This window comes from Dendropsophus ebraccatus, chromosome 3 (assembly GCF_027789765.1).
Source record: "Dendropsophus ebraccatus isolate aDenEbr1 chromosome 3, aDenEbr1.pat, whole genome shotgun sequence".
NCBI lineage: Eukaryota > Metazoa > Chordata > Amphibia > Anura > Hylidae > Dendropsophus > Dendropsophus ebraccatus.
Genome location: NC_091456.1, coordinates 25,456,741 through 25,481,601, shown reverse-complemented (window position 1 = coordinate 25,481,601; position 24,861 = coordinate 25,456,741). Strand labels below are relative to the sequence as shown.

At 42.6% G+C, this 24,861-nt stretch overlaps 1 protein-coding gene and 1 long non-coding RNA gene across 5 annotated transcripts in view; one reads left to right on the top strand and one right to left on the bottom strand.

The window, feature by feature from the left end:
• Window positions 1–1,114: 1,114 nt before the first annotated feature.
• LOC138785363 (uncharacterized) lies at window positions 1,115–16,057 on the bottom strand. The gene is made up of 3 exons (XR_011362099.1): window positions 15,837–16,057; window positions 13,270–13,298; window positions 1,115–2,272 (listed from the first exon to the last, which is right to left on the bottom strand). It is a non-coding gene; the product is annotated as an uncharacterized lncRNA (long non-coding RNA).
• The window catches only part of HNF1A (HNF1 homeobox A), a 21,867-nt gene continuing 11,396 nt past the window's right edge, over window positions 14,391–24,861 (top strand). For all 4 annotated transcript variants that reach the window (XR_011362098.1, XM_069961246.1, XM_069961247.1 and 1 more), the window contains exon 1: window positions 14,391–14,934. Coding sequence is in view for 3 of the 4 variants with exons in the window: in XM_069961246.1 (XP_069817347.1) it covers window positions 14,615–14,934 (320 nt within the window). In the remaining variant the exon portion in view is untranslated. The remainder of the gene's footprint in view (window positions 14,935–24,861) is intronic.

Below are 24,861 nucleotides of genomic sequence, written 5' to 3'. Positions count from 1 at the left end.
CTGGCGGTAGCGCACAAGGGGTATATACTACTGGGGGCAACACACAGCGGTCTATTGTTTTGGAACGCGTGTCGAGGGGGGAGCCCCAGACATAACTTTGCTTGGGGCCCCAGAAATGCCAAGACCGATAATTTTAGGTCAGGCCCTAAATAAACGATCAGCCGATGAGCGATAATGGGCTAAATCGGGCCGATTTGGGCAATTATCGCTCCCATGGAATAGGCCCCTAACAGCTTCTCTGAATAACAAATTACCTTTGTTTGAATCTATATGGTCACCATGGGCTCTGGTGTGTAGTCCTCAGACACCCCCCTGCCCCTTTCTCCTTTTGTCACTCCTTCCTATGTCCTTTCTCTCCTAACTATTCATCCTGTTGTGGTAGTTTGTCTTTTGTTTGTTCATTTGTTGTTTCTCTTCTTGTTGATCCTGTGGTACTTCAGGGGAATGACGGAAAATTTTGTTGCAATATCTCTTACCTGTGTACTGTTTTCATTTTTGGAATTTTTTTTTTCTGGCTAAGTAACGTACTAGTTTTCTATTGTTCCCCATTGGTGGCTTGTGCTTAGGCGAATTTGCATCGTCATGTTTACGTGGTGTCAGACTGTAATAATAACAATACAAAAATCTCGGTGATAAAGGCCACTGCCAAACTCCTCTGGCAGGAGCTTATCTCTCTGAGAACAAAAGGATTGGGAGCTGAAATCCAACATGGCTGATTCTTCAGCCACCAATGTCATATGTCAGGGGAGAGCCAGAACAACCCATTAGCCCATTCACACTACACAGATGTCTGGTCTTGCTAAAACCTCAGCTAATTTAGTCTACAATGTATGGAGTGACAGATCTGCATCTATCTGGAGCAGGCTGGTTCAAGGTTTACGCTGGCCCTTGAGCAACAGATCCTCAATGGGCCCCTTTGTAGTGTAACTCATGCAGTGGAAGTGAAAGATCAGAAATCCCTGACACTAAATGTAATGGCTGAGCACATGTTCTGTAGTCACATCAGGTGTATAGCAGCTTTTAGCTTCTTCTGAAGCTCCAGGAGCTATAATTCTAACCTGGCCCTGGCTGTAGCTATAATCTAAAAACTAAAATCAATCTACAGAGTCAAAAGTCTCAGGGCATGCTTTAATTTCAGAAACAAAAGGAGAAATGACACAGCAAGTAATGGGCTCTGTCCGGAACATGGTCGCCATCTTGATAGCTGCCATATTGGATCAAGGGCAAGTTTTTTTCAATGGGAAGGTGGTGATGTAGCAAAGAAGAATTGTCTCATAAATCGAAGAAGGGGTAGGTGTCACCAGTTGGTTGTATCCAGCATTGTCTGTACATCCATATACCCATTGCGGCATGGTCTTCTACTACGTCTCCTTATGATCCCCTATTTTACAATACCTACATGGGTGAAACACATTAGGACATTAGAGTGTTTTTGAGTGTCACACCCGGCAGCATATTGTGTACTGCAAACAATGAGGGAGATTTATCAAACATGGTGTAAAGTGAAACTGGCTCAGTTGCCCCTAGCAACCAATCAGATTCCACCTTTCATTCCTCACAGACGCTTTGGAAAAAGAAAGGTGGAATCTGATTGGTTGCTAGGGGCAACTGCTTGATAAATCTCCCCCAATATTTTTACAATTCTTGTGTTATGGCAGCATGCAGAGGGTGGGATCATGTATGTATAATGTCCTATGCGTGACACCAAGAAAAATTATAATGTCCCTTTGGTGGTATTATTGTAATATGCTGAGGGTATTGTGTTGCTGGGTGGTGTAGTGCAACCTTAGGGCTCACCTTCTGAAAAATTCCTGTCACGGTGGGGTCCTAGGGTGCTGGGGCCCTTGTCTTCTTTAGCATACACGCAGGGACATATAATTTTTTAATAAAAGTCTTCACACAATAGCGGTGAAAGTACATCAAGACTTTACTTGAAGGATAACTATGTACAACCCAATACAGGGGCATCTGATGATGGCAAATTGTTAGCTTGATCAGAGTCCTTTGCTTCAGGGGGAGGGTTACCTTGGTTACTATAGCTTAGACTTGGTGGATAAATAGGATTTCAAAGAGACAGACCTGTTCCAGAGACTTTATAGCTTTCCGCCTTTATAAGGTACGTGTGAATAGGTACTTGAAGTTACTGAAGAGACGCTGTTGACGTTCACTATCATGTAGGAGGAAGACGCATGGACACACTGACTTGGAAGCCAGGAAGATGTGGACAGTGAATGGGAGACCCTCTATCACTTCACCAATCCGACAGCAGGCACTAATAAATACAGAGGATGTCCTGCTGAGACTTTGAAGACACGTATTAGTCCTTATGGCTGACTGGAAACAGGTTAAGGGGCTGAGGATGGAGTCTGACAGGATTACTGAGGTGACGTAGGGAGGTTAGATGTGACTCTGGCAATGCCAGACTACCAACTGTCACTGAGGAGACCGCACAGCCCCTCTGGGGTAAAAGGTGGGTGGAGCTAGCTTTCCCCTGGCCAATCACTAGAGTGTGATAGGTTGCAGGGGAGGAGCACTGATCAAGCTCAACACTTGTATTTTTAGCAATTAATACATAACATATTAAATAAATACATAGCAGAAAACAATACCACTACAAGAGAGATAAGGAAGAGCAGCAAATACATAGGCCCTAATACAGACTGTCTAAGGTTGCCAATAGCAACAATACATGTCCAGACGCCTGAGAATAAATACCGTTCTGGGCCATTACATATAATAACTAAATAGCCTACCACAAGTGATGGTGCAAACATTGGAGACTGCAAAATACCTCTATATAGTATATAAATACAATATAGGTACAGCTAATAAACCAAGACCACGACCAGCAGTCAGCACTCCACTAATGGTCCTTTTACACGGAGTGATATTTCGCCCGATCGTATGATTAACGATTTCGAATGAACGATGTGTTTTTCATAACGATCAGCGTTTTGACGGAACGATATATCGTACGGAAAAATCGTTTGGCGATCTCTTAAGCCTATCTCGCACATAGGTTAAATCGGTGAACGACTGTTTACACGGAACGATCTGCGAATTTTTTGCAAACGACCAACGACGATTTGAGAACATGTTCAAAGATCAAAATGAACGATTTCTGGCTGTCGCTTGATCGTTCGCTGCATTTACACGTACGATTATCTTTCGAATTCGATCGTTATTGTGCAAATTCGAACGATAATCGTTCCGTGTAAACCACCATATGTGTCAAAGAGCGCCTTTCAGATCTTCTAAGCAGTGTTAGAGGGCATTCACTATTTTTGTGAACAAACTAGAATTCGCAACTCCCGGCGTCATTATTCATTATGATGCCAGGAGCTGTGTAACTGTTTAAATCTTTTCGCTTCAGTACTGACTTGCTGTGTCAGTACAGTAGAACAAAGATTTTAACCGTTTTGCAGCTCCCAGCACCATTATGAATGATGATGTTTGGAACATCGTCCACATTAACAGACCATGCACGGAACGTGTGACTTCCCCCCTTATTCTGTATAGTACTACACAACTTTTTGATTCTTGTGCAACTGAATTTAGTGAATTTTCAATACTTTTTTTTCCACTTTTGTAGCTTTTTATTTAATTGCAATGCATTCAAATGCACCAGCTAAGTCATCAGACCTTTCTTTAGCAATGGGGTGGATTACGCAAGTCTAAGGGTCCATTTACACAGACAGATTATCTGCCAAAGATTTGAAGCCAAAGCCAGGAACGAATTTGAAAAGAGGAGAAATCTCAGGCTTTCCTTCATGACCTGATCTGTGTTTATAGTCTGTTCCTGGCTTTTGCTTCAAATCTTGGCAGATAACCTAACAGATAATCTTTCTCTGTAAATGTATCCTAAGGTCTCAATCATGTTCATAAAGATATAAGAGCTTTTGCCTCTTTCCCTATGTTTTCTATATCAGGGCATGTCTATGGACCATAAAAAGCAGTCAGTCGTCTTTGGGTTGCATTTTAGGCAACTTCTCAAACACTGTGTTGGGGCCTCTTCATGGGATAGATTAAATGTATATGTGGCCTGTACATATGTGAAGGTCTATGTCTTGCCATGCTTCATTTATTAAAAAAAAACTAAAATAAAATAACCAGGCGTAGTCAGGGCTTTGTTATGCTGATACCATAAATAGTATAACAGTTTGCATTCAGATTCCACTAGGGGGTGCTAAATGCATAGAGTTTTATGTAGCCATTAAACTTTCTAACATCCATATGCTGTGAGCTACCTCTAGTGGCGGCACAATGTTACTCCCAAGAGTTTAAAGCAAAAACAGTACAATTAATTTTCCTATTTAAAAATCAGTGTGAAGTATAAAGTAGTGTGTGGAGAAAAAAAGAAAAAATATATATATATTTAATTTTTATCATTTTTTCATTGTTAATTATGTTGTTGTTTTATATATATATATATATATTATATACTCTATTAACAAAAAATCCCTTTAAGCAATAGTGGAATGGCTTTCTTTTCCCACTAAGGAACTCTTAAATTTAAAAAACCAGCTTGATCCCACAGAAGAAGCCCTCATGAAGCTATGTCTACATACAAAATTAATAAAAGTTACTTCAAGGGGAACTCCAGGTAGAGGTAAAAAATAAACCTGCTGCAGAAGCTTATAGCATTGCTTACCTAACTATCCCAGTTTTGAAACTACCAAAAATCCCCATTTGTTTTCGGGGGTTTTGTTCTGTATTGTGTGGCTGTACTTCCTGGTTGAGCAGTTGTATACAGTACTACAGGTTCCAGAATGCATTGCTTTCCCTCAGCTGTTCATCACAGTCCCCCACCCTGCCCATTCCTTGGTCAAAGCTGTTGCAGAACATCTAGGCCATGGGTTTCCAAACTGCGGCGCACCAGCTGTTGCGAAACTACAACTCCCATCATGCCTGAACAGCAAAAGCTTTGGATTTGGCTGTCCAGGCATGATGGGAAATGTAGTTTTGCAACAGCTGGAGGGACGCAGTTTGGAGACCCATGATCTAGGCTGTGTTCACACATTGCGGTTTCATTGTGTTACTGAATTATTTGGAGTACCTTATTTCATTGTGGTCCCATCCGCACAGCACACAGTTACTACCTGTAACACCACACAGCACACTGTATTCTCTGCCTGTAACACCACACAGCACACTGTATTCTCTACCTGTAACAGCACACAGCACACTGTATTCTCTGCCTGTAACACCACACAGCACACTGTATTCTCTACCTGTAACACCACACAGCACACTGTATTCTTTACCTGTAACACCACACAGCACGCTGTATTCTCTACCTGTAACACCACACAGCACGCTGTATTTTACCTGTAACACCACACAGCACACTGTATTCTGTACCTGTAACACCACACAGCACCATGTATTCTCTACCTGTAACACCACACAGCACGCTGTATTCTCTACCTGTAACACCACACAGCACGCTGTATTCTCTAGCTGTAACACCACACAGCACGCTGTATTCTCTACCTGTAACACCACACAACACACTGTATTCTCTACCTGTACCACCACACAGCACGCTGTATTCTCTACCTGTAACAACACACAGCACGCTGTATTCTCTACCTGTAACAACACACAGCACACTGTATCCTCTACCTGTAACACCACACAGCACGCTGTATTCTCTACCTTTAACAACACACAGCACACTGTACTCTCTACCTGTAACACCACACAGCACTCTGTATTCTCTACCTGTAACACCACACAGCACGCTGTATTCTCTACCTGTAACACCACACAGCACGCTGTATTCTCTACCTGTAACACCACACAGCATGCTGTATTCTCTACCTGTAACAACACACAGCACACTGTATTCTCTACCTGTAACACCACACAGCACACTGTATTCTCTACCTGTAACACCACACAGCACGCTGTATTCTCTACCTGTAACACCACACAGCATGCTGTATTCTCTACCTGTAACAACACACAGCACACTGTATTCTCTACCTGTAACACCACACAGCACGCTGTATTCTCTACCTGTAACACCACACAGCACACTGTATCCTCTACCTGTAACACCACACAGCACGCTGTATTCTCTACCTGTAACACCACACAGCACGCTGTATTCTCTACCTGTAACACCACACAGCACCCTGTATTCTCTACCTGTAACACCACACAGCACACTGTATCCTCTACCTGTAACACCAATATTGGAATAAAGTAAAGAACTTTTTGAATTTAATTTTAAATTATTTTTCTTTTTATCTCCACGCACATATTATGATCGAGCATCTTTTATCTTTGAAGTTGAGCCCCACAATAAGGACTTTTATCCAATATTATCTTACATGGGATATACTGTTTATGCCTGTTTTTTGTCCAGGTGGGATTGGCAATGCTGGCTCTGATCCTCTGCCGTTTAGCATCATGTACTTGTGTTACTGCATCATTTTTTGTGAATACGCTGCAGTACTGCAACAAAACTCCAACATGTGTGAACACAGCCCTAATTCCACTGCAGAGTTTTGCACAATCCTTGAAATTGCAGCACCTGGCCTGTCAGAGATGATGGATCACTCAGGGGATTGGGGGATCTAGCCAAGCCTCCTGTGACATCACGCCCTGCCCCCTGTCTGCATCATCAGCCTGTGCTCAGCAAACACACACAATGTGAGACAGAGGCATGGAATATTTGTCTCCTAAGGTGGGAGAGCAGTGGGAGCAGGAGACAATGTGAATTGGCACAGAGGGCATTTTTCTTAACTTCCTGGATTTCTATCAGCTACCAGTGTGGCAGAACCGTACAGATACTGTAATACATTGTATAGACACATCTATATAACTTTTAATGTACTTTTAAAGGGGTGCTCCAGCGGGGGGGCACTTTTTTGGGGGGACCGGGGAGGAGGTGGCTGAAATAAAAGACGTCCACTTACCTCCCCAGTTCCAGCGGCGGGTCCCGCATTACGGCGCTCCGGTCCCCGGTCGCTTCCAGGTGTCTGACACGGGCCCGAGACGTGACGTCTCAGGTCAGCTCAGCCACTCAGTGAAGGAGGCGGGATCCTTTTGAAGTCCGCTCGGATCCCGCCTCCTTTACTGAGTGGCTGAGCGGCCCTGAGACGTAGCGTCTCGGGCGGCGTCAGACACCCGGAAGCAGCCGGGAACCAGGGACCGGAGCGCCACGATGAGTGACCCGCCGCTGGAACCGGAGAGGTAAGTGGACGTCTTTTATTTCAGCCACCTCCTCCCCGGTCCCCCCAAAAAAGTGCCCCCACGCTGGAGCACCCCTTTAATAGAAATGTTTTCCTTATGTGGAGTTCTCCTTAAAGGGAACCAATCACCGGAAAAACGCATATAGAGCTTTTGAAATGTGCTGTTAGAGCACACAGCACACTTGCCACACGCTTTCATAGCCTCCGTGCCTTCCCCGTGTAAGCCGCAAAGTAACTTTTATAAAACTGGCGCCCTGTATGCTAATTACCTGAGGTAGTCATCTGGCCGGTGTGCGGCTAGCAGGTAGTCACGGTCCCCTGGGCGTTCTTCTGCTGTAATCACGCCCCTCTGGGCGTGATTCAAATGTCAGAGTAGCTGTGGCGTCACTCAGGAGCGCACAGTGCCCGAGGTCGGCGCGCTTATGTACTGATGCCGGACACCGCCGCGCATGCGCAGTGCAGCCGCTTCCATTCCGGCTGTACTGCGCCTGTGCAGAATAGCCTCGAACTCTGGCTCACAGGCTATTCGGGGCTATTCTGCACAGGCGCAGTACAGCCGGAATGGAAGCGGCTGTACTGCGCATGCACGGCGGCGCCCGGCATTAGAATGTCACAGCTACTCGGCCATTTGAATCACGCCCAGAGGGGCGTGATTACAGCAGAAGAACGCCCAGGGGACTGTGACTACCTGCTAGCTGCACACCGCCCAGATGACTACCTCAGGTAACTAGCATACAGGGCCCCAGTTTTATAAAGTTACTTTGCGGCTTACACGGAGGAGGCACGGAGGCTAGGGAAACACATGTGGCAAGTGTGCTGTGTGCTCTAACAGCACATTTCAAATGCTCTATATGCGTTTTTCCGGTGATTGGTTCCCTTTAAATGGGTTATAGACACCTACAAAAATGTAAAATATAACAAAATTTTAAACAGCAATATACACCTATAATCTAATCTATCTCCTATCCGTCTATTTAGTTCACAGAGATCTTGTAGCATTCCGATAATCCGTGAATCAGACCATGTTTATTGTTCAGTGGTTAAGAATACAAGCGACGTTTCAATGTCTCAATTAACATATTTTTCAACCATAACCCATCACAGTCCATCTTGTGGACTATATACATACACATATATTTCATGTGGTTAATGTATGTGTCTTTTTATGTCTGTAACTAAAGCTCTACATAATATGTTGTTGCTAAATAAAGAATAATAATCTTTTATATAAATGGGAACAGATGTAGTCAGTGTAATCTCCCAGCAGATGTAGCTTAAAAATACTAAAAAGCAATTTACAAATGAAACTAAATTGGTTTTATAACCAAACTATAAATAGCAGCAGTTAGGTAGTGGTTAAATAAAGCTAAAACAAAGAAAACAAACAAACAAACAAACAAACACCATCTATCCAGTCATATAGAGATATTTAATTATTTATTTAATTTTATTTAATTTTTGTTTATTGATTTATTATTCACAGTAAATTTTATTCTCAATGTCTACAGTACTCACCAGGAAAACCGAACATTACCACAATGCATGTCTCACTGTGTTGCTTGTATCAGGCATAGATGGCACAATCTGACATATTTCTTGTTTTGACCATAAATGCTCAGACTGAATATTTTAGCAAGAATCACTACACAACACTTAAATTGGAAATGTTACTCCACGTAGAGAACTGCCCTTCGTATGAAGGTTTTCCTCAAGATCAGTGGATCACTGTTTCTGGTGAGATGGTAATATCAATGAAGGAGGCAATTTTTATTTTTGCGGTTTCGTTTTTTCCTCCCTGTGTTTAAAAGGCCATAGCACTTATTTTGTCCCCTACAGACCCACATGAGCCCTTATTTTTTTGCACCACTAATTTTACTTTGCAACAACAGACTTAATTTTTGCATAAAATATGCTGCAAAACCAGAAAAAAAAATTATACGCGCTATGAAATTGAAAAAAAAAAAATGCATTTTTTTTTACTTGGGAGGGGCTTGGTGTTTACACTGTTCGTCCTATGGTAAAACAGAGATGCTATATATGTTCCTCAAGTTGGTGCGATTAAAACGATATTCAACTTGCATAGTTTTATGTTATATGTTGGCTTTTAAAAAAAATAACACCTTTTAAAGAAAATAAGGCTGTATTCCCACGTTCCGTCTTCCTCACGGAACAAGGACGTGGCATGCCTGTAACGGAGTCTCCCCCACCCGGACAGCATCTGTAATTAGATGCTGGGAGTGGGGGAACTATACTGATATGTGTAGCACTGTAATGAAGCAGCCACGCGGTGTTGTCATTACAGTGCGGCGCATATCTGTACAGTTCCCCCGCTCCCAGCATCTTATCACAGATGCTGTCCGGGCGGGGGAGACTCTTATCCGGTTTCCGTCAGGAACATGGAACGTGGGAATACAGCCTAAATGTTCTTTAAAATTACCATGTCTATAGCGCTTTCATGCTTTGGTCTATGGGACTGTGTGAGGTGTCATTTCTTGCACCATGATCTTTACTTTCTATCGGTACCTTGATTGCATACATGCGACTTTTGTATCTGTACTGTATATGTGTATATGTATTTATGTCATGTGTTTGTACTGTATTTGTGCATGTGTATGTATCTATGTCATGTGTCTTTACTGTATATGTGCATATGTATGTTTCTGTACTGTATATGTGCATATGTATGTATCTATGTCATGTGTCTGTACTGCATATGTATGTATTTATGTTATGTGTCTGTACTGTATTTGTGCATATGTGTGTATTTATATCATGTGCCTATTTGTGTGTATGAGTGTATGTGTGTGTTAGTAATGTTGATGTTTATATGTAATGTGATTGTGTGTTTATGTGTAAATTGCGCTCCTGACACACCTTCAGGTTCCCGGGCCGTCAGCTCTCCGCTGTTGTGTCCACAACATCCACTGCCATGCTGCCACAATGGAAAAAGTCCACTGGTCAGCATAGACGGGGGGCCCAATCAAAAGTTTGCTATAGGGCCCAGTCATTTCTAGTTATGTCCCTGGTATGAACCCCTGCAAAAGGCTGTTTACTTCTTTACTTTAACCCCTCAATGACCGAGCCAATTTTCATTTTTGTTTTCTCCTCCTTGTCTTCTAGGACCTATAGCTATAGCTTGTTTTTATCAGGAACAGGTGCACTTTGTAATGGCGTGTTTCAATTTACCATAAAATGTATGACGGAACATATTGGGTGAAATTGGAAACAATACAATTTTGTAACTTTTGAGGAGATTCCCATGTCTACGTAACACACTTTACGGTAAAGCTGACATGATTTATTCTATAGATCAGTTTGCATACAACGATAGACATATTTACATAGCCTTTCCTGTTTTACTGGGGGTTTTTTCACTGTAAAACATTTTTTAGCAAATAATTATGATTAAAATTTTTATTAGTTTTTGTTATATATATTGTAACAAAAAAGAATCAGCAATCCTGCCATTTTTCCCCCCTCTTTTTGTTTACAATGTTCACTGTACAGGAATAACATTGATATATTTTAGTAGAACGGAAAATTCTGCATGATATTATATATAATGGGGGAGATTTATCAAACATGGTGTAAAGTGAAACTGGCTCAGTTGCCCCTAGCAACCAATCAGATTCCATCTTTTATTTCTCACAGACACTTTGGAAAATGAAAGGTGGAATCTGATTGGTTGCTAGGGGCAACTGAGCCAGTTTCACTTTATTTATTTTATTAAGGTTTGATAAATCTCCCCCAATATGCCTATTTATTTTTTATATTTTATTTGTATAATGAGAAAGAGGAGTGATTTAAATTTTTATTGGAGAAGGGGCTTTGGCATATTTAAAAAAAAAAAACTTTATGAAGTGAGCAGGGCCGTATTAATAGCTGCTGCCGCCCTAGGCACTAAACCTGAAGGCGCCCCATCTTCTCTCACCAGTAAGCATCATGAATAGGGATGGTCCGAACTGAGTTTCTGCCTTGACTAAGGGCAACGAAGAATTGTTGGGGTCCCACATGGTCAGGTTCCCAATGGGTAAGTCACCTCCCCTCGTGCCATAACCGTGACCATAACATCTGGCAAGTGGCAACCCGGGTCCTACCTACCACTACCAACAACTAACCCCAGCGGGTCACCCTATCGCAGAATTATTGTCTGAATCATGTTTCTCATGGTTTTTAACTGCTAAAAACATCAACAAATAGCTCCAGACATCATATTTAAAGGGGTTATCCAGCGCTACAAAAACATGGCAGAGCTCTGATGCGGGCGCATTCGTGCGCGCGCGCCTCAGAATTCCCAACAGCACACTATGGAGCGAGCGGCTGGAACCGCTCGCTCCATAGTGTGCACTGACATGGTTTTCTAAGGCCACTGTTCAATGAATAGCGGCCGCAGAAAACTGACATGTCAGTTGTTTGTGGCGCCGTGAGAGATCCCGGACGGAGCATATACGATGTGTATACACTCCGGCCGGGATCCCATAGGCAGCAAAGGCAAGTATATTTTCGTAATAATCGTGGCCGCGGTTTTATGAAAATATAAGTTGTGTGAACATAGCCTTAGGAAGCGTTTACATGTACAGGATCCGCAGCAGTTCTGCAGCAGATTTGATGAGGTGTTCCGTTATTTAGATCAAATCTACTCGCTGCAATACGGTGTGTGTGAAGCTACCCTTATGGCGCTTTCTGACACGCCTAGAAACGTATGCACTGGAAACCACCACCCCATGTGTTCCAATAACCACACAATATTGCCAGGATTGACCGACAACATCAGCCTATTGGGGAAACGCATGGGGACATTATTTCGGCTGCATGTGTCCCTCGGCATGTAAGAACGCGGCCTTAGATAAGGTGGAATGTTTATGGTGTGGGTGTGACGTTCCAAGTGCTCGTAAAATAATCTGTACATGATCAGGTTGTTTATCCTCTTGTACAACAATGGTTACAGGCATTCCCATCTTTTGTCCACATTTCACTTTTTACCTCACGGATGACACTTTTCCTTTGCTCTGGATGTGTAAGCGCTCATAAACGCCTTGTGATAAGAGGGCTCCCGCAGAGATCAGGCACAAATAAAATGGAGACTTCTTCTTAGGTCGGTATCGGCAGCTTATGTTTATAGTTCTATTGACCTTGCTGGTGCATTTTAATGAAGTCTGTGAACCTGCTAACAGGAACTGTCTCACCATGGAGGCCTCTGACACCTGGGCTAAGTTAACCCCTAAAGTGCTACAGTGATCTGCTAGCGTGCATGACCAATACGTACTGTGCTCTGTGAATTAGCCAGCATAGAGTTCTAAAAAAAAAAGATCTTAGTAATAACCCCTATTTTAGGGTCAACCTAAGCATCATTTTACACAGAATGAGAGAAAAGAGTAAAAAAGAGTAAAACTGTATAGAATACATTTGGCCTAATAGTAAGGCTACAATCACACGTTCCATGTTCCGCACAGAACACGGAACGTGTAATGCGGCCTAATGATATTATAAATACTACAGCTGCTCATACTGTATCAGGGTTGTACTACAAATAAAATTTATTTATTAAAGGGGTTATCCGGCGAAAATCTTTTTCTTTCGAATCAACTGGTTTCAGAAAGTTATGTATTGTGTTGTGTATTCTTTCCAGTCTGACACAGTGCTCTCTGTTGCCACCTATGTCCGAGACCGGAACTGCCCAGAGCAGTAGCAAATCCCCATAGAAAACCTCTCCTGCTCTGGACAGAGGTGGCAGCAGAGAGCACAGTGTCAGACCGAAAAGAAAATAACATTTCCTGTAGGACATACAGCAGCTGATAAGTATGGGAAGACATGAGATTTTTAAATACAAGTAAATTACACATCTATACAACAGTTGCTTTGTTAAAAAAAAAAAAAAAAAAAAAAAAAGATTTTTGCTGGAGTACCCTTTTAACATTGGAGAAATGCAGTAACCAAGAGCAAGCGTATTTCCCTGTATTTATTTTAGGATAAAATCAGGATTACATAATAAGGGCGCATCCTTCATATATTTTCTTGGTGTAGAATGCCTTATTGCACGGAACAAAAACAAAAAAAAAATCCTTACCAACTCTACACTGTGCTGAGTGTATAAACCTGAAATGAAAAAGTGTTGATTTATTAATCACACGATCACGATGTCAGCGGCATACAATATACAGTATTTCACAGCCAGCTTTTGAGCTATGTTTACATATAGTTTTTTTGGTCAATATTTTTAACCGAAACCAGGGGTGGGTTGAAAAAAAAAACAGAGAAGGTGCAAACCTTTACATTATATATTTTTTTACAGTTTTAATCCTAATTTTGGCTAAAAATACTGACCAAAATACTAGGTGTAAACATAGCCTTAAGGTGCCATGTTGTTAAGGGGTACTCCGGCGAAAATCTTTTTCTTTCAAATTAACTGGTTTCAGAAAGTTATATAGATTTATAAGTCACTTCTATTAAAAAAATCTCCAGTCTTCCATTACTTACGAGCTGCTGGATGTCCTGCAGGAAGTGGTGTATTTTTTTCAGTCTGACACAGTGCTCTCTGCTGCCACCTTTGTCCATGTCAGAAACTGTCCAGAGCAGTAGCAAATCCCCATAGAAAACCTCTCCTGCTCTGGAAAATTCCTGTCTCGGACAGAGGTGGCAGCAGAGAGCAGTGTGTCAGACTGAGAAGAATACACAACTTATGTAGGACATACAGCAGCTAATAAGTACTAAAATGACTTGAGATTTTTTTAATAGAAGTAAATTACAAATTTATATAATTTTCCGAAACCAGATGGTTTGAAAGAAAAAGATTTTTGTCGGGCCATGTGTGCCCCAGCCGTACTCACCATCTCTGCAGGTGGTACGCTTACTGTACAGGCCAGACTTGGGGGTCTGAGGTATGATGGTTTACAAACATGGGTTTAAGGTATAAAGTAGGTGCTTTGAATCATCAGCCAATAAATAAGAGCTCCTGATGGCTTCTACCACAACCTTCTACCACCTACGTGTAGTCTCCATAGCCCTATCTTTTATAGTTTTGAATGTCTGTGGTTTTATTCTTTGGCTTTTAGTCTTTTGTACTCTCATTTCATGATTTCCTCTTCCTCGCTCTTCCCTTCCTCTCCCCCCTCTCTCACACATGCACTTTGTGCAGAGTTGGGGTCCAAAGTTCAGTAACTTGTGAAGCGCAGGGATAAATATGAACCTTGGAGGATTTACACTGCTCTGATGTAAACAGAGAGTGACAAGGGTCCCTTATCTGCTATGTCTCACTGAAGACAGTCCGGGGGGTGACCACTTGCTGGTTGTGGCCGCAGAGCAAGTATTTTTGGGGGGGAGGAGGAGACAGAAGGTGGGTAGAGCATGGGCTCCCGCCTGCTGATCCCTATTGCAACCGCAGGATGGTGAGATGTTAGCAGGTAACATTGAGGATGGCGTCTCAGCTTACTTACTTGCAGCAGGAGCTACTAAAGGCATTGTTGGAGTCAGGTGTCACCAAAGAGACGATCACCAAAGCCCTAGACGATGGCACAAATTATCAATATCCCAGGGATCCCCTGGACGATATGAGTAGTTTGGATGATGGGGAGCACTGTGTACAGCTTCCCAACGGGCTTGGGGAGCCTCATATGTCAGAAGACGACAGTTCCGAAGATGGGGGGGATTTCACGCCTCCGATTATTAAGGATTTAGAGAGACTTAGCCCGGAGGAGGCTGCTCATCAAAAGGCCGTGGTGGAACGTCTGCTCCAGTAAGATCTTTGTACTCTACATTAACACTGTCTTTCACTTCTAATTCTCCATACTTTTCTCCAATTCTCCATACTTATTTCATCTTCACCTTCTTCTTTCTTTGCCGCTATGTGTTACGTCTATAAAATGCGTCGTTTCAGATTGAGACTATTAGAATATGGGGTTTTCTTGACGGGAGAGCCCAATTTTATGCAATGTATGGAGGCTGTCACTCAATGATTTGCTGTCACTCAATGTATAAACCCTTTTAGTCCGAATGGTCCTAGGTTAGGTTTGTAAGTCCTGTAATTTTTTCCCCAGGAAGTATGGGAAATCGGAAAAAAAAAAATCCTTTTATGGCTCCACTTTTTAGGACACCAAGGTTCCAGGTGTTAATATCCAGTTGAGTCGTCTCCATTTTCTGTGTATAATATTGTCTCTTCATAGCTGATCTTTCTTATGCCCTTAGTTGAGGTCCTACTCCTTCTGCTTATGGTACTCTGGGTCCTGCTCTGAATCTCCTCAGGGGACTGTGGGTTCTCCTTCTCAAGGGGGCCCGGGCTGGTTACTAATTATCTAGGCCCTCCATAATTTGTGCACTTATAAACCCAATGGCCTCTGCCTTTTGTGATGATTAACTCTGATGATTAACCACCTAATGCTACTTTGTACTGAGATGGCAGCGATAGAGCTGCCACGGACGACCCAACAATAATGTTCTGCTTGACTGCCCGTATCGGGCAAACCATTCAGCTGGGCAGATACAGTTGACTAAATTCCTTCCCTAATTTGCTTTCTGTAGGTTACAGGTTTCCAAACGTCTAACGTTAATGGAAAACTTTTTCCTGAACGTTGAGTTGAGAAATCCCCTCTATTCCGGAACAGTCTCTCTCTCTCTCTCGGGGTGCCCCATCCATCTTACCTCTGACCTTGTCCACATTGAAATTGCCAGGTTGAGTCCAGTTCTAGAACATCATCTGCTCTTTGGTTAGTTTAGCAGCAAGGTACTGTGCTTCGGCCCCATGCAACCTACAGAATGAACTAAGAGACAGTGTCTGCCTGTTTTGGGTCTACTGAGATAGAAATCTCTTCATATGAACTTTCCATTTAAATTGGTTAAGGTGCTATAAATTATCAACCAGCCTCTTGTTTCCTCTGAGTTGATAACTAACTAACTGGGTTACTTATTGTTCACGGAACAAAAGGGAGGTGAATACGCCCTTAGAAATGACCTTTAAGGATAAAATATAGGGCTGAGGGGCATCCTCTGGACCCAGAGAAGCGTTTTTATATTTCTATGCTGCATTCGACACCAACTCTAGCTGAGGCACTGTAACAGCACGCCACAAGATGGAAGAACACAAGGTAGACAATCATTACTGTATAGGGGGTAAGAATCGTGATGGTTTATAAATCAGACAATCCATAATGGTCTGAAGGTTAATCACATCATTAATCTTTTTTTTCGGAGCTGAACGTCCATATACTTGTTTTGCAAAAGACCCTATGGAACACAGGTGGCCCCTTGGTATAAGTGCAACTCCCTGTCCCTAGTACATAGCAGTTATTGTTTACCATCAGGTTGGACTTTGCGCTTAGATAAGCCGGTATCAGTAGCTAAGAGAAGCACCATTTGGCGCTGGGGGAGGGTACGCTTTGTATGGACAGGTGTGTATGGAAACACTTTCAGCACAGTCAGATTCTGCAGTATTGCTAAATCTTACATTTCACCGGTAATATCAACCCATTCATAGAACCAAATCCTACAGTATATCTATGAACCAGTAATTCTTTCAATTGTATACTGCAATTCTTACATTACTAAGTGCTCATTTACATGCACTGTAAAATTCCATATTTCATTTCATTTAAATAGGAACAGACAAGAGAATGATAGGAAACGAGCCCTGGCACAAAAACATGGATCAGCCATAACATTAAAACTGGTGAAGTTAATAACATGGATCATTTCATGGGGTGGGATAGGTTTGGAAGTAAGTTAATAGGAAGTTCTTGAAGTTACTGTTTTGTTAGCAAGTGAAGTGGGCAAAAGGAATGATCTGAAAAAACATGACAAGGGCCAAATTGTCATGACTAGTCGAAGTTAGAGCATCCCCAAAATAACAGGTGTTTTGGGGTGTTACCAATATGCAGTGGACACAGAGAAGAACGCTATTTCTATTGACTGTCCTGCAATACACAGAGGTTTACGAAAAATAGAGAACTCGCTATGGGGAGAGTAAGGGTCCTATAAGATGAAGCGATTTTCAATGAGATTGTGTATTGCTAACCTGAAATCATTCCCCCTATTACACAGAACGATTGGTTCTACAATCGTTTTCTCCATCTGATCCCAGCAAAAGAAGGAACAATGTGGAATTATGATGCGTTTACACAGAGAGATTTATCTAACAGATCTTTGAAGCCAAAGCCAGGAACAGACTATAAACAGGGAACAGGTCATAAAGGAAAGATTGGCATCCATCCTCTTTTCAAATCCATTTCTGGCTTTGGCTTCAAAAATCTGTCAGATAAATTTGTGTGTGTAAATGCACCATTACACTGAAGGATTATTGAACAAATGTGGAATTACAGCGAGCGATTAGCAAACTATTAAGGGAAGGTTCACACCTACAGGATCCGCAGCAGATCTGCAGCAGATCCGCAGCAGATTTGATGGTGCAGATTTGATGCTGTGTTCAGTTATTTAAATGAAATCAGCTGCGGATCCGGTAAGTGTTAACGTACCCTTACAATGATTTTAGAGTCAGATCTAAATTAACGATTAACAACACATGAACGATTTTTCGATCATTTCCGGTTATTGTTTAAATTCGAACGATATAACAACTTTCCGCACGACAATCGTTCCCGTGTAATAGGACGCTAAGGGTCTTATTTCATGGGGCTATTACCTCCCCAATCAGGCAGAATTGGGCAGATCTCACCCTGTGTAATAAAGACATCGATCAGCCAAGGGGCCGATTGGCCGACAAACAATCAGCCGACAACCACACATCGCTCCATGTAATAGGAGGTGTGCAGTTAGTTGCTGATGAAAGTGTATAGAAGATAATAAAGTTATACTTACCTGTTCACATTCCCTGATGTTCTCCTACCCGTTTTCCTCTCAAAGCAGCCTTTGTTGAAGTTTCTGAAGCCATTTTTGAAATAACAGGCCGCTCAGCCAATAACTGTCTGCAGTGCTGTCCCGTCTTGGTCAGTTATTAGCTGAGGGGCCTGTTACTGCACAGACGGGTTTAGAAGTTACAGTGGCAGCTAAGGTGAGTGGGAAAAAGCCAGGAGGACACCAGGGAGCTTGGACAGGTAAGTCAAACTTTATTATTTTCTATATACGCAGCAAGGGCTGCACGGACATCACTAACGACAAACAGTATCTATAGCCCTTGCTGCACAATAATCAAGCTGATTAATGGATTCAGTAAGCAAGCGCCCAACTAGCTTACAGCAAATGCCAGGACTTGCAATACGGCCCTTACTAAGCATGTGTGATCATACTTGTGCTCATATCCACAATTAATGCACCAAGAAGGACAAGCCATAAGGTTATGAAAATGAAGGCCTCATTCACATGATCCGTGCCGCGATGACCAGAGCAATGCAGCCCCTGCCACCCAGCAGCAGAGATGACAGGAGCGCACAATGTGCACTTCTGTCATCACATCTGACAATCCAGATCCGCGACCACGGACAGTTTTACGGGACATGTGAATGCAGCCTTAGGTAAAAATTTTGACAATCCAGATCCGTGACCTCGGACAATTTTACGGGACATGTGAATGCAGCCTTAGGTGAAAATTTTGAAGCCACTTGTGATCAGAATAAGTCTTTACAGTGTTACTCTGCGGTGCATTCTTTTCATCGACCTGCCAGTTATCTCTACTTGGTATAGTAATAGGCATTACATTGATTTAAGGCCGTATTCCACGGCCTGACTCTAAGGAGCAAACGAGCGCTGTGGGCACTCGTTTACTCCTTGTTCCCCGCTCGCTGCTGCCGCTATTCCACACAGCTGCAGCAAGCGGGTGAGTCCGGGGAGGGCTGGGGGGCTGCCTGGGCAGCCCATAGTATATAGCGGCGGTCTCCTGCTGCCGCTCCTATTACACGGTGCGGCGGCACCAGATCGCTGCTATATAAGTCGTTTGTCTTTCAACATGTTGAAAGACAAACGACTTCAACGATCAGCCGACATGAAGGATGTCGGCTGATCGTTGCCTCCTATTCCACTGGACAATTATCGGCCGAATACGGCCGATAATCGTTCCGTGGTATAGGGCCTTTAGTCATTGAACCAGTAATAAGGCCAATCCTCCATAGTGTCCCAGGAACTGCTTTTCAGCATAAGAATGCCAGGCCGTATGTTGCGCATGGTGCTGTGAGCAGCCTGTGTTGCCTAAACGCATTACCATGGCCTGCAGCGTCTCCAGACTTGTCTCCCATCACACACATATGTAATGTCACTGGTTGGCAACCGCAATAGGAGCTGCTAGGAGCAGATCTTGGTGATGTGTGCCCAAGTGCATTCAGCGTGACAGAACATTCTTCAAACAACCATTATTAACCTCCCTGATAGCATGCCAAGGCGAGTAAGGGCACGTATTTCTGCTTGTGATGTTCATCCTTAAAACTTAACAACTCCAGATTTTAAAACTTTGGGGCACATTTATCTTATCTTTGCGTTGTTATTTTGGCTAGTTTTTTTTTTTTTTTTCTGCACAAGGCGTGAAATATTAAGCAACATTTAACAAGGTGTTTGTGCTAATTTTGAGCAGTTTACATCAGCTGTGCCTTTTGATTTTTTTTTCTGCTTGGAGGGGGTGCGGTTTCATGCGAGCCACTTTATTAGCCAGATTTATCATGTGTGATTTTTCTGTGCAAAAAAATTTGTCGCAGTACTGCAGTCAGACCCTGGCATAGTTTTTTAGCCAAAGACAAAAAAAAGCACACAAAAATTGCTCAAGATTGATCAAAATAGTACATTATGTGAACATAGCCTTATATAACAATTAAAGCATTAGACTATGGGGGAGATTTATGAAACTGGTGCAAAGTAGAATTGTCTTAGTTGCCCCCGGCAACCAATCAGATTCCATCTTTAACCCTTAGAGGACCGGGCCAATTAAAATTTTTGCGTTTTCGTTTTTCCCTCCTTGTGCTTAAAAGGCCATAGCACTTGCATTTTTTCACCTAGAAACCCACATGAGCCCTTATTTTTTGCGTCACTAATTGTACTTTGCAACGACAGGCTGAATTTTTTCATAAAGTACACTGCGAAACCAGAAAAAAATTCAATGTGTGGTGAAATTGGAAAAAAAAAATGCATTTCTTTACTTGTTTTTTTTTTACTTTTACGCCATTCGCCCTGGGGTAAATCTGACTTAAGATTACAACGATATGTAACATGTATAACTTTTATATTATTTGATGGCTTGTAAAAAATTCAAACCATTGTTTACAAATATATGTTCCTTAAAATCGCTCCATTCCCATGCTTATAGCGCTTTTATCCTTTGGTCTATGGGGCTGTGTCAGGTGTAATTTTGTGCGCCATGATGTGTTCTTTCTATCGGTACCTTGATTGCGCATATGCGACTTTTTGATCACTTTTTATTACATTTTTTCTGGATTTGATGCGACCAAAAATGCGCAATTTAGCACTTTGGGATTTTTTGGCGCTTACGCTATTTACTGTGTGAGATCAGGAATGTGATTAATTAATAGTTCAGGCGATTACGCATGCGGCGATAGTTATAACCTGGGAAAAGGGGGGTGATTCTGACTTTTATTAGGGGAAGGGGCTTTTTATTAATAATGACACTTTTTTTCTTCTTTTACACTTATACTAGAAGCCCCCCTGGGGTTAGGGTTATTCCCGCTGGGGTTAGGGTTATTCCCCCTGGGGGACTTCTAGTATAAGCACTCTGATCTCTCATACAGATCTATGCTGCATAGATATGCAGCATAGATCAATGAGATAGGCACATTGCAGCAGCCGGAAGCAATCGAGTGCCGAGCCGGGATCAGCGCCATTACAGCGCAGACCCCGGACGACGTAAGATGTGTGAAACGCTCCGCCAGGACAATGTCCCGGAGGAGCGATCCACCCCACTAGACAACAGGGATGGCTGTATCAAGTAATCGGATGCAGCTGTCAACTTTGACAGCTGCATCCGATTACTTTATTAGCGGGCACGGCGATCGGACCGTGCCCTCTAATAGCCGCGGTCCCAGCTACGAGCGGCACCCGGGACCGCCGCGGTTCAGGACGTGGCCCCGCTCTGAACACAAGGAGGCGGCCCTGGACGTACAGGTACGTCCAGGGTCACCTAAGGGTTAATTTTTCAAAGAATCTGTGAGGAATAAAAGGTGGACTCTGATTGGTTGCTAGGGGCAACTAAGACAATTCTACTTTGCACCAGTTTGATAAATCTCCCCTCAATGTGTCCATCAGTCACATGACTGCCTTCTCTCTGTGAGCGCTCAGATGGCCCGGGATACACAGGACTTCCTGTTTTCTGACTTTTTCCTGTTTTTTGAGAAAAAAAAGTCAGAAAACAGGAAGTGCTGTGTTTTCTATGATAACTGAAAAAACAGTAATGAATGTAAATTGCAAACTTGCTTTATATCACATCTACTTTTGATTTAGATTTTGAAAGTTATAATGACAGTGACACTTTAAGGCTCTGTTCACATGGAGCAAAACTGGCGGAATTATCTGTCGCGGAATCCCGCCAGCCTCCCTGTCATAATGACAGTCTATGGCAGGCACATGCGCCTCCTCTCTTTGCGCTGACATGTCCATTCTTCAGCGCGGAGAGAAGAGGTGCATGAGCCTCCCGTAGACTGTCATTATGACAGGCGGGATTCCGTGTGAATGGAGCCTTACTGTATGTGTGGCATTACTGCAGGACAGTGCAGGTTCTGTCTAATTGTAATACCATAATGTCCTCTCTAATAATGGCCCCTGCTGCAGCCCCCATATAGTTATAATGTCCCATGCTGCGCCCCCCTGTACTAAAAAATGCCCCATTATGGCCAAATAGAAAAAAAAATAAAAAAAATCTAATACTCACCTAGTCTGGGTTTTCACAATGAAGTGGCTCTTCTCTCTTCAGGCCTGCAGCATGTGTCCTGGCAGCTACTAGGCTGCGAGTCTGACGTGTCTGTAGCCTATGAAAGTTACAATCAATTAAATGGCCAAAGCCACGCTGTAAACAAATTAACAGGGATGAATAGTCGGCTGACGGCAGTTTATTCTTGCTTAATAGTGTGTACATACTGACAGACCATGTGACACTAAGGGCCACATGTATCATCCTGCGAACGGATGATTTTCGGCGGAAGGTGCCGATTTGCGTATTTTTTTATATGCAAATGGCATTTCGGATTTCGGCGGTGCGCACCGGCGCGCACGGGATTTATGTAGAGGCAGTCCGCCTCTACATAAATTTCCGTAGCGCCGGAGCTGCGGGGGCATTTTTAAGTCCGGCGTAAAAAACGCCGGACTTAATAAATGCCCCCCTAAGGGTCTGTTCACACTCAGAAAAACAGGCGCTTGGAATCCTGCCTGCCTCAGTGTGTCAATGCGATGCCTTGCACGCCTCCCCTCAAAGAATTGACAAGTTAATTCTATGAGCAGAGAGCGACAGAGAGCGAGGCATGGCATCGACACACTGAGGCAGGTGGAATTCCGAGAGAAGTTTGCAGCGGGGGCTCAGCACGAAATTCCACCTGTTTTATGGTGCTTTTACACGGAACGATTTATCGAATTTGCACGATAACTATTGCATTCGAACGATAATCATACGTGTAAATGCAGCGAACGATCAAGTGACGAGCAAGAAATTGTTCATTTTGATCTTTCAACAAGTTCTCAAATCGTCGTTGATCGTTCTCAAAAAATTCGCAGATCGTTCCGTGTAAACATTCTTTCAACGATTTCACCTATGTGTGAGATAGGCCTAAACGATTGCATAACGATTTTTCCGTACGATGTATCGTTCCGTCTAAACGCTGATCGTTATAAAAAAAAAAATCATTCATTCAAAATCGTTAATGGCGCGAATTATCGCTCCGTGTAAAACCACCTAAGGGTACAAACACACACACTGTATACGCAGCAAATACGCAGCAGATCTGCAGCAGATTTGATGGTGCAGATTTGATGCTGTGTTCAGTTATTTAGATCTAATCTGCTGCATATTTGTTGCGTATTTGCTGCGTATACGGTGTGTGTGTTAATTACTGCCAAAGATTTGAAGCCAAAGCCAGGACCTGATCTCTGTTTATAGTCTGTTCCTGGTTTTGGCTTCAAATCTTTGGCAGATAATCTGTCAGATAATCTTTCTGCGTAAAAGGGCCCTTAGGGTGCCTTCAGACGTACCGTATCGCTGCGTATTTATCGCTGGGTTTTTAGCGCTGGGTTTTTTACATGCGCGTTTTGATTTTCACATGATTTTCATGTGAAAATCAAAACTCGCATGTAAAAAACGCAGCGTTAAATACGCAGCGATATGGTACGTGTGAAGCTATCCTTACTCAGTATGAACAGACCTCTTAAATTGCTCACAGGTGGACTTCATTTTACTAAGCATGTGATTTCTGGATAATGGTGGTTTTACATGGAACGATTTATCGTTCCAATTTGCACGATAACGGTCGAATTTAATCAATAATCGTACGTGTAAACGCAGCGAACAATCAAGCGACGAGCGAGAAATCGTTCATTTTGATCTCTCAACAACTTCTCAAATCGTCATTGATCGTTCGCAAAAAATTCGCAGATCGTTCCATGTAAACAGTCTTTCAACGATTTCACCTATGTATGAGATAGGCTTAAGAGATCGCAAAAGGATCGCAAAACGATTTTTCCGTACGATGTATCGTTCCGTCTAAACGCTGATCGTTATAAAAAAAAAATTGTTCATTCAAAATCGTTAATCGTGCGATCGGGCAAATTATCGCTCCGTGTAAAACCACCATAAGGCATTAAGAAATTGGTTGCACCAGAATATTTTAGAAGTTTCATAGCAAAAGGAATGAATACATATGCACATGCCAATTTTAATTTTTTTTTGTTTCCCAAAAATATATATTTTTTAGGGTACAAACACACACACGGTATACGCAGCGTATTTTCTGCTGCGATACGCAGCAGATTAGATTTAAATAATTGAACACAGCATAAATCTGCTGCGTATCTGCTGAGTATCTGCTGTGTATACGGTGTGTGTGTTTGTACCCTTAAATAGATTTAAACACACGTTGTACGGTAACAAAATAGGTAAAAAGCCGGGGGGGGGGGGGGGGGGGTGTTAAATACTTTCACAAGCCGCTGTAAATACATGTTAACAACTCGCGAAATTATTGATCAGCACATTTTATTAAATAAATTATAAATTTACTATGTGTAAGCAGCCTCTAGGCACACACTGTGTTCAATATAGCCCTGAATCTAAAGGTTGCCCAACCCTCTCTTTTCCAGTTATTGCCATGTGTTTCTTGATAAGTATTAACTCTTTCAGAACCATAGGAAGTGTTATAAATACCTGTGCTCTTTGACCACCTACCATACAATAAAACAAGAACACAAAAACAAATTAAAAAAAAAAATTCAAAAACTGCAAATACTTAAAAGCAAAAAACCAGTGCCGCTCTGGAATGAGGTTATAGCAACATTTTATATAACATACTCTGCCGAATGAGAAGTGAAGAGGAGATGACACAACTGTCACAACATAAGCGCTCTATGTTATCTATGATGATCCACGTAGGACAAACAGAACCAGAATGAGAAAAACTAGTGATGAGGAAATTTGCCGAAAGATGAGGTTCAAACGAATTCCCCTGCCTGGAGAAGGTGGATGCAGTCCGAGGACTGCCTGGAAAACATGGATACAGCCATAGGCCATAGGCTATGTTCACAC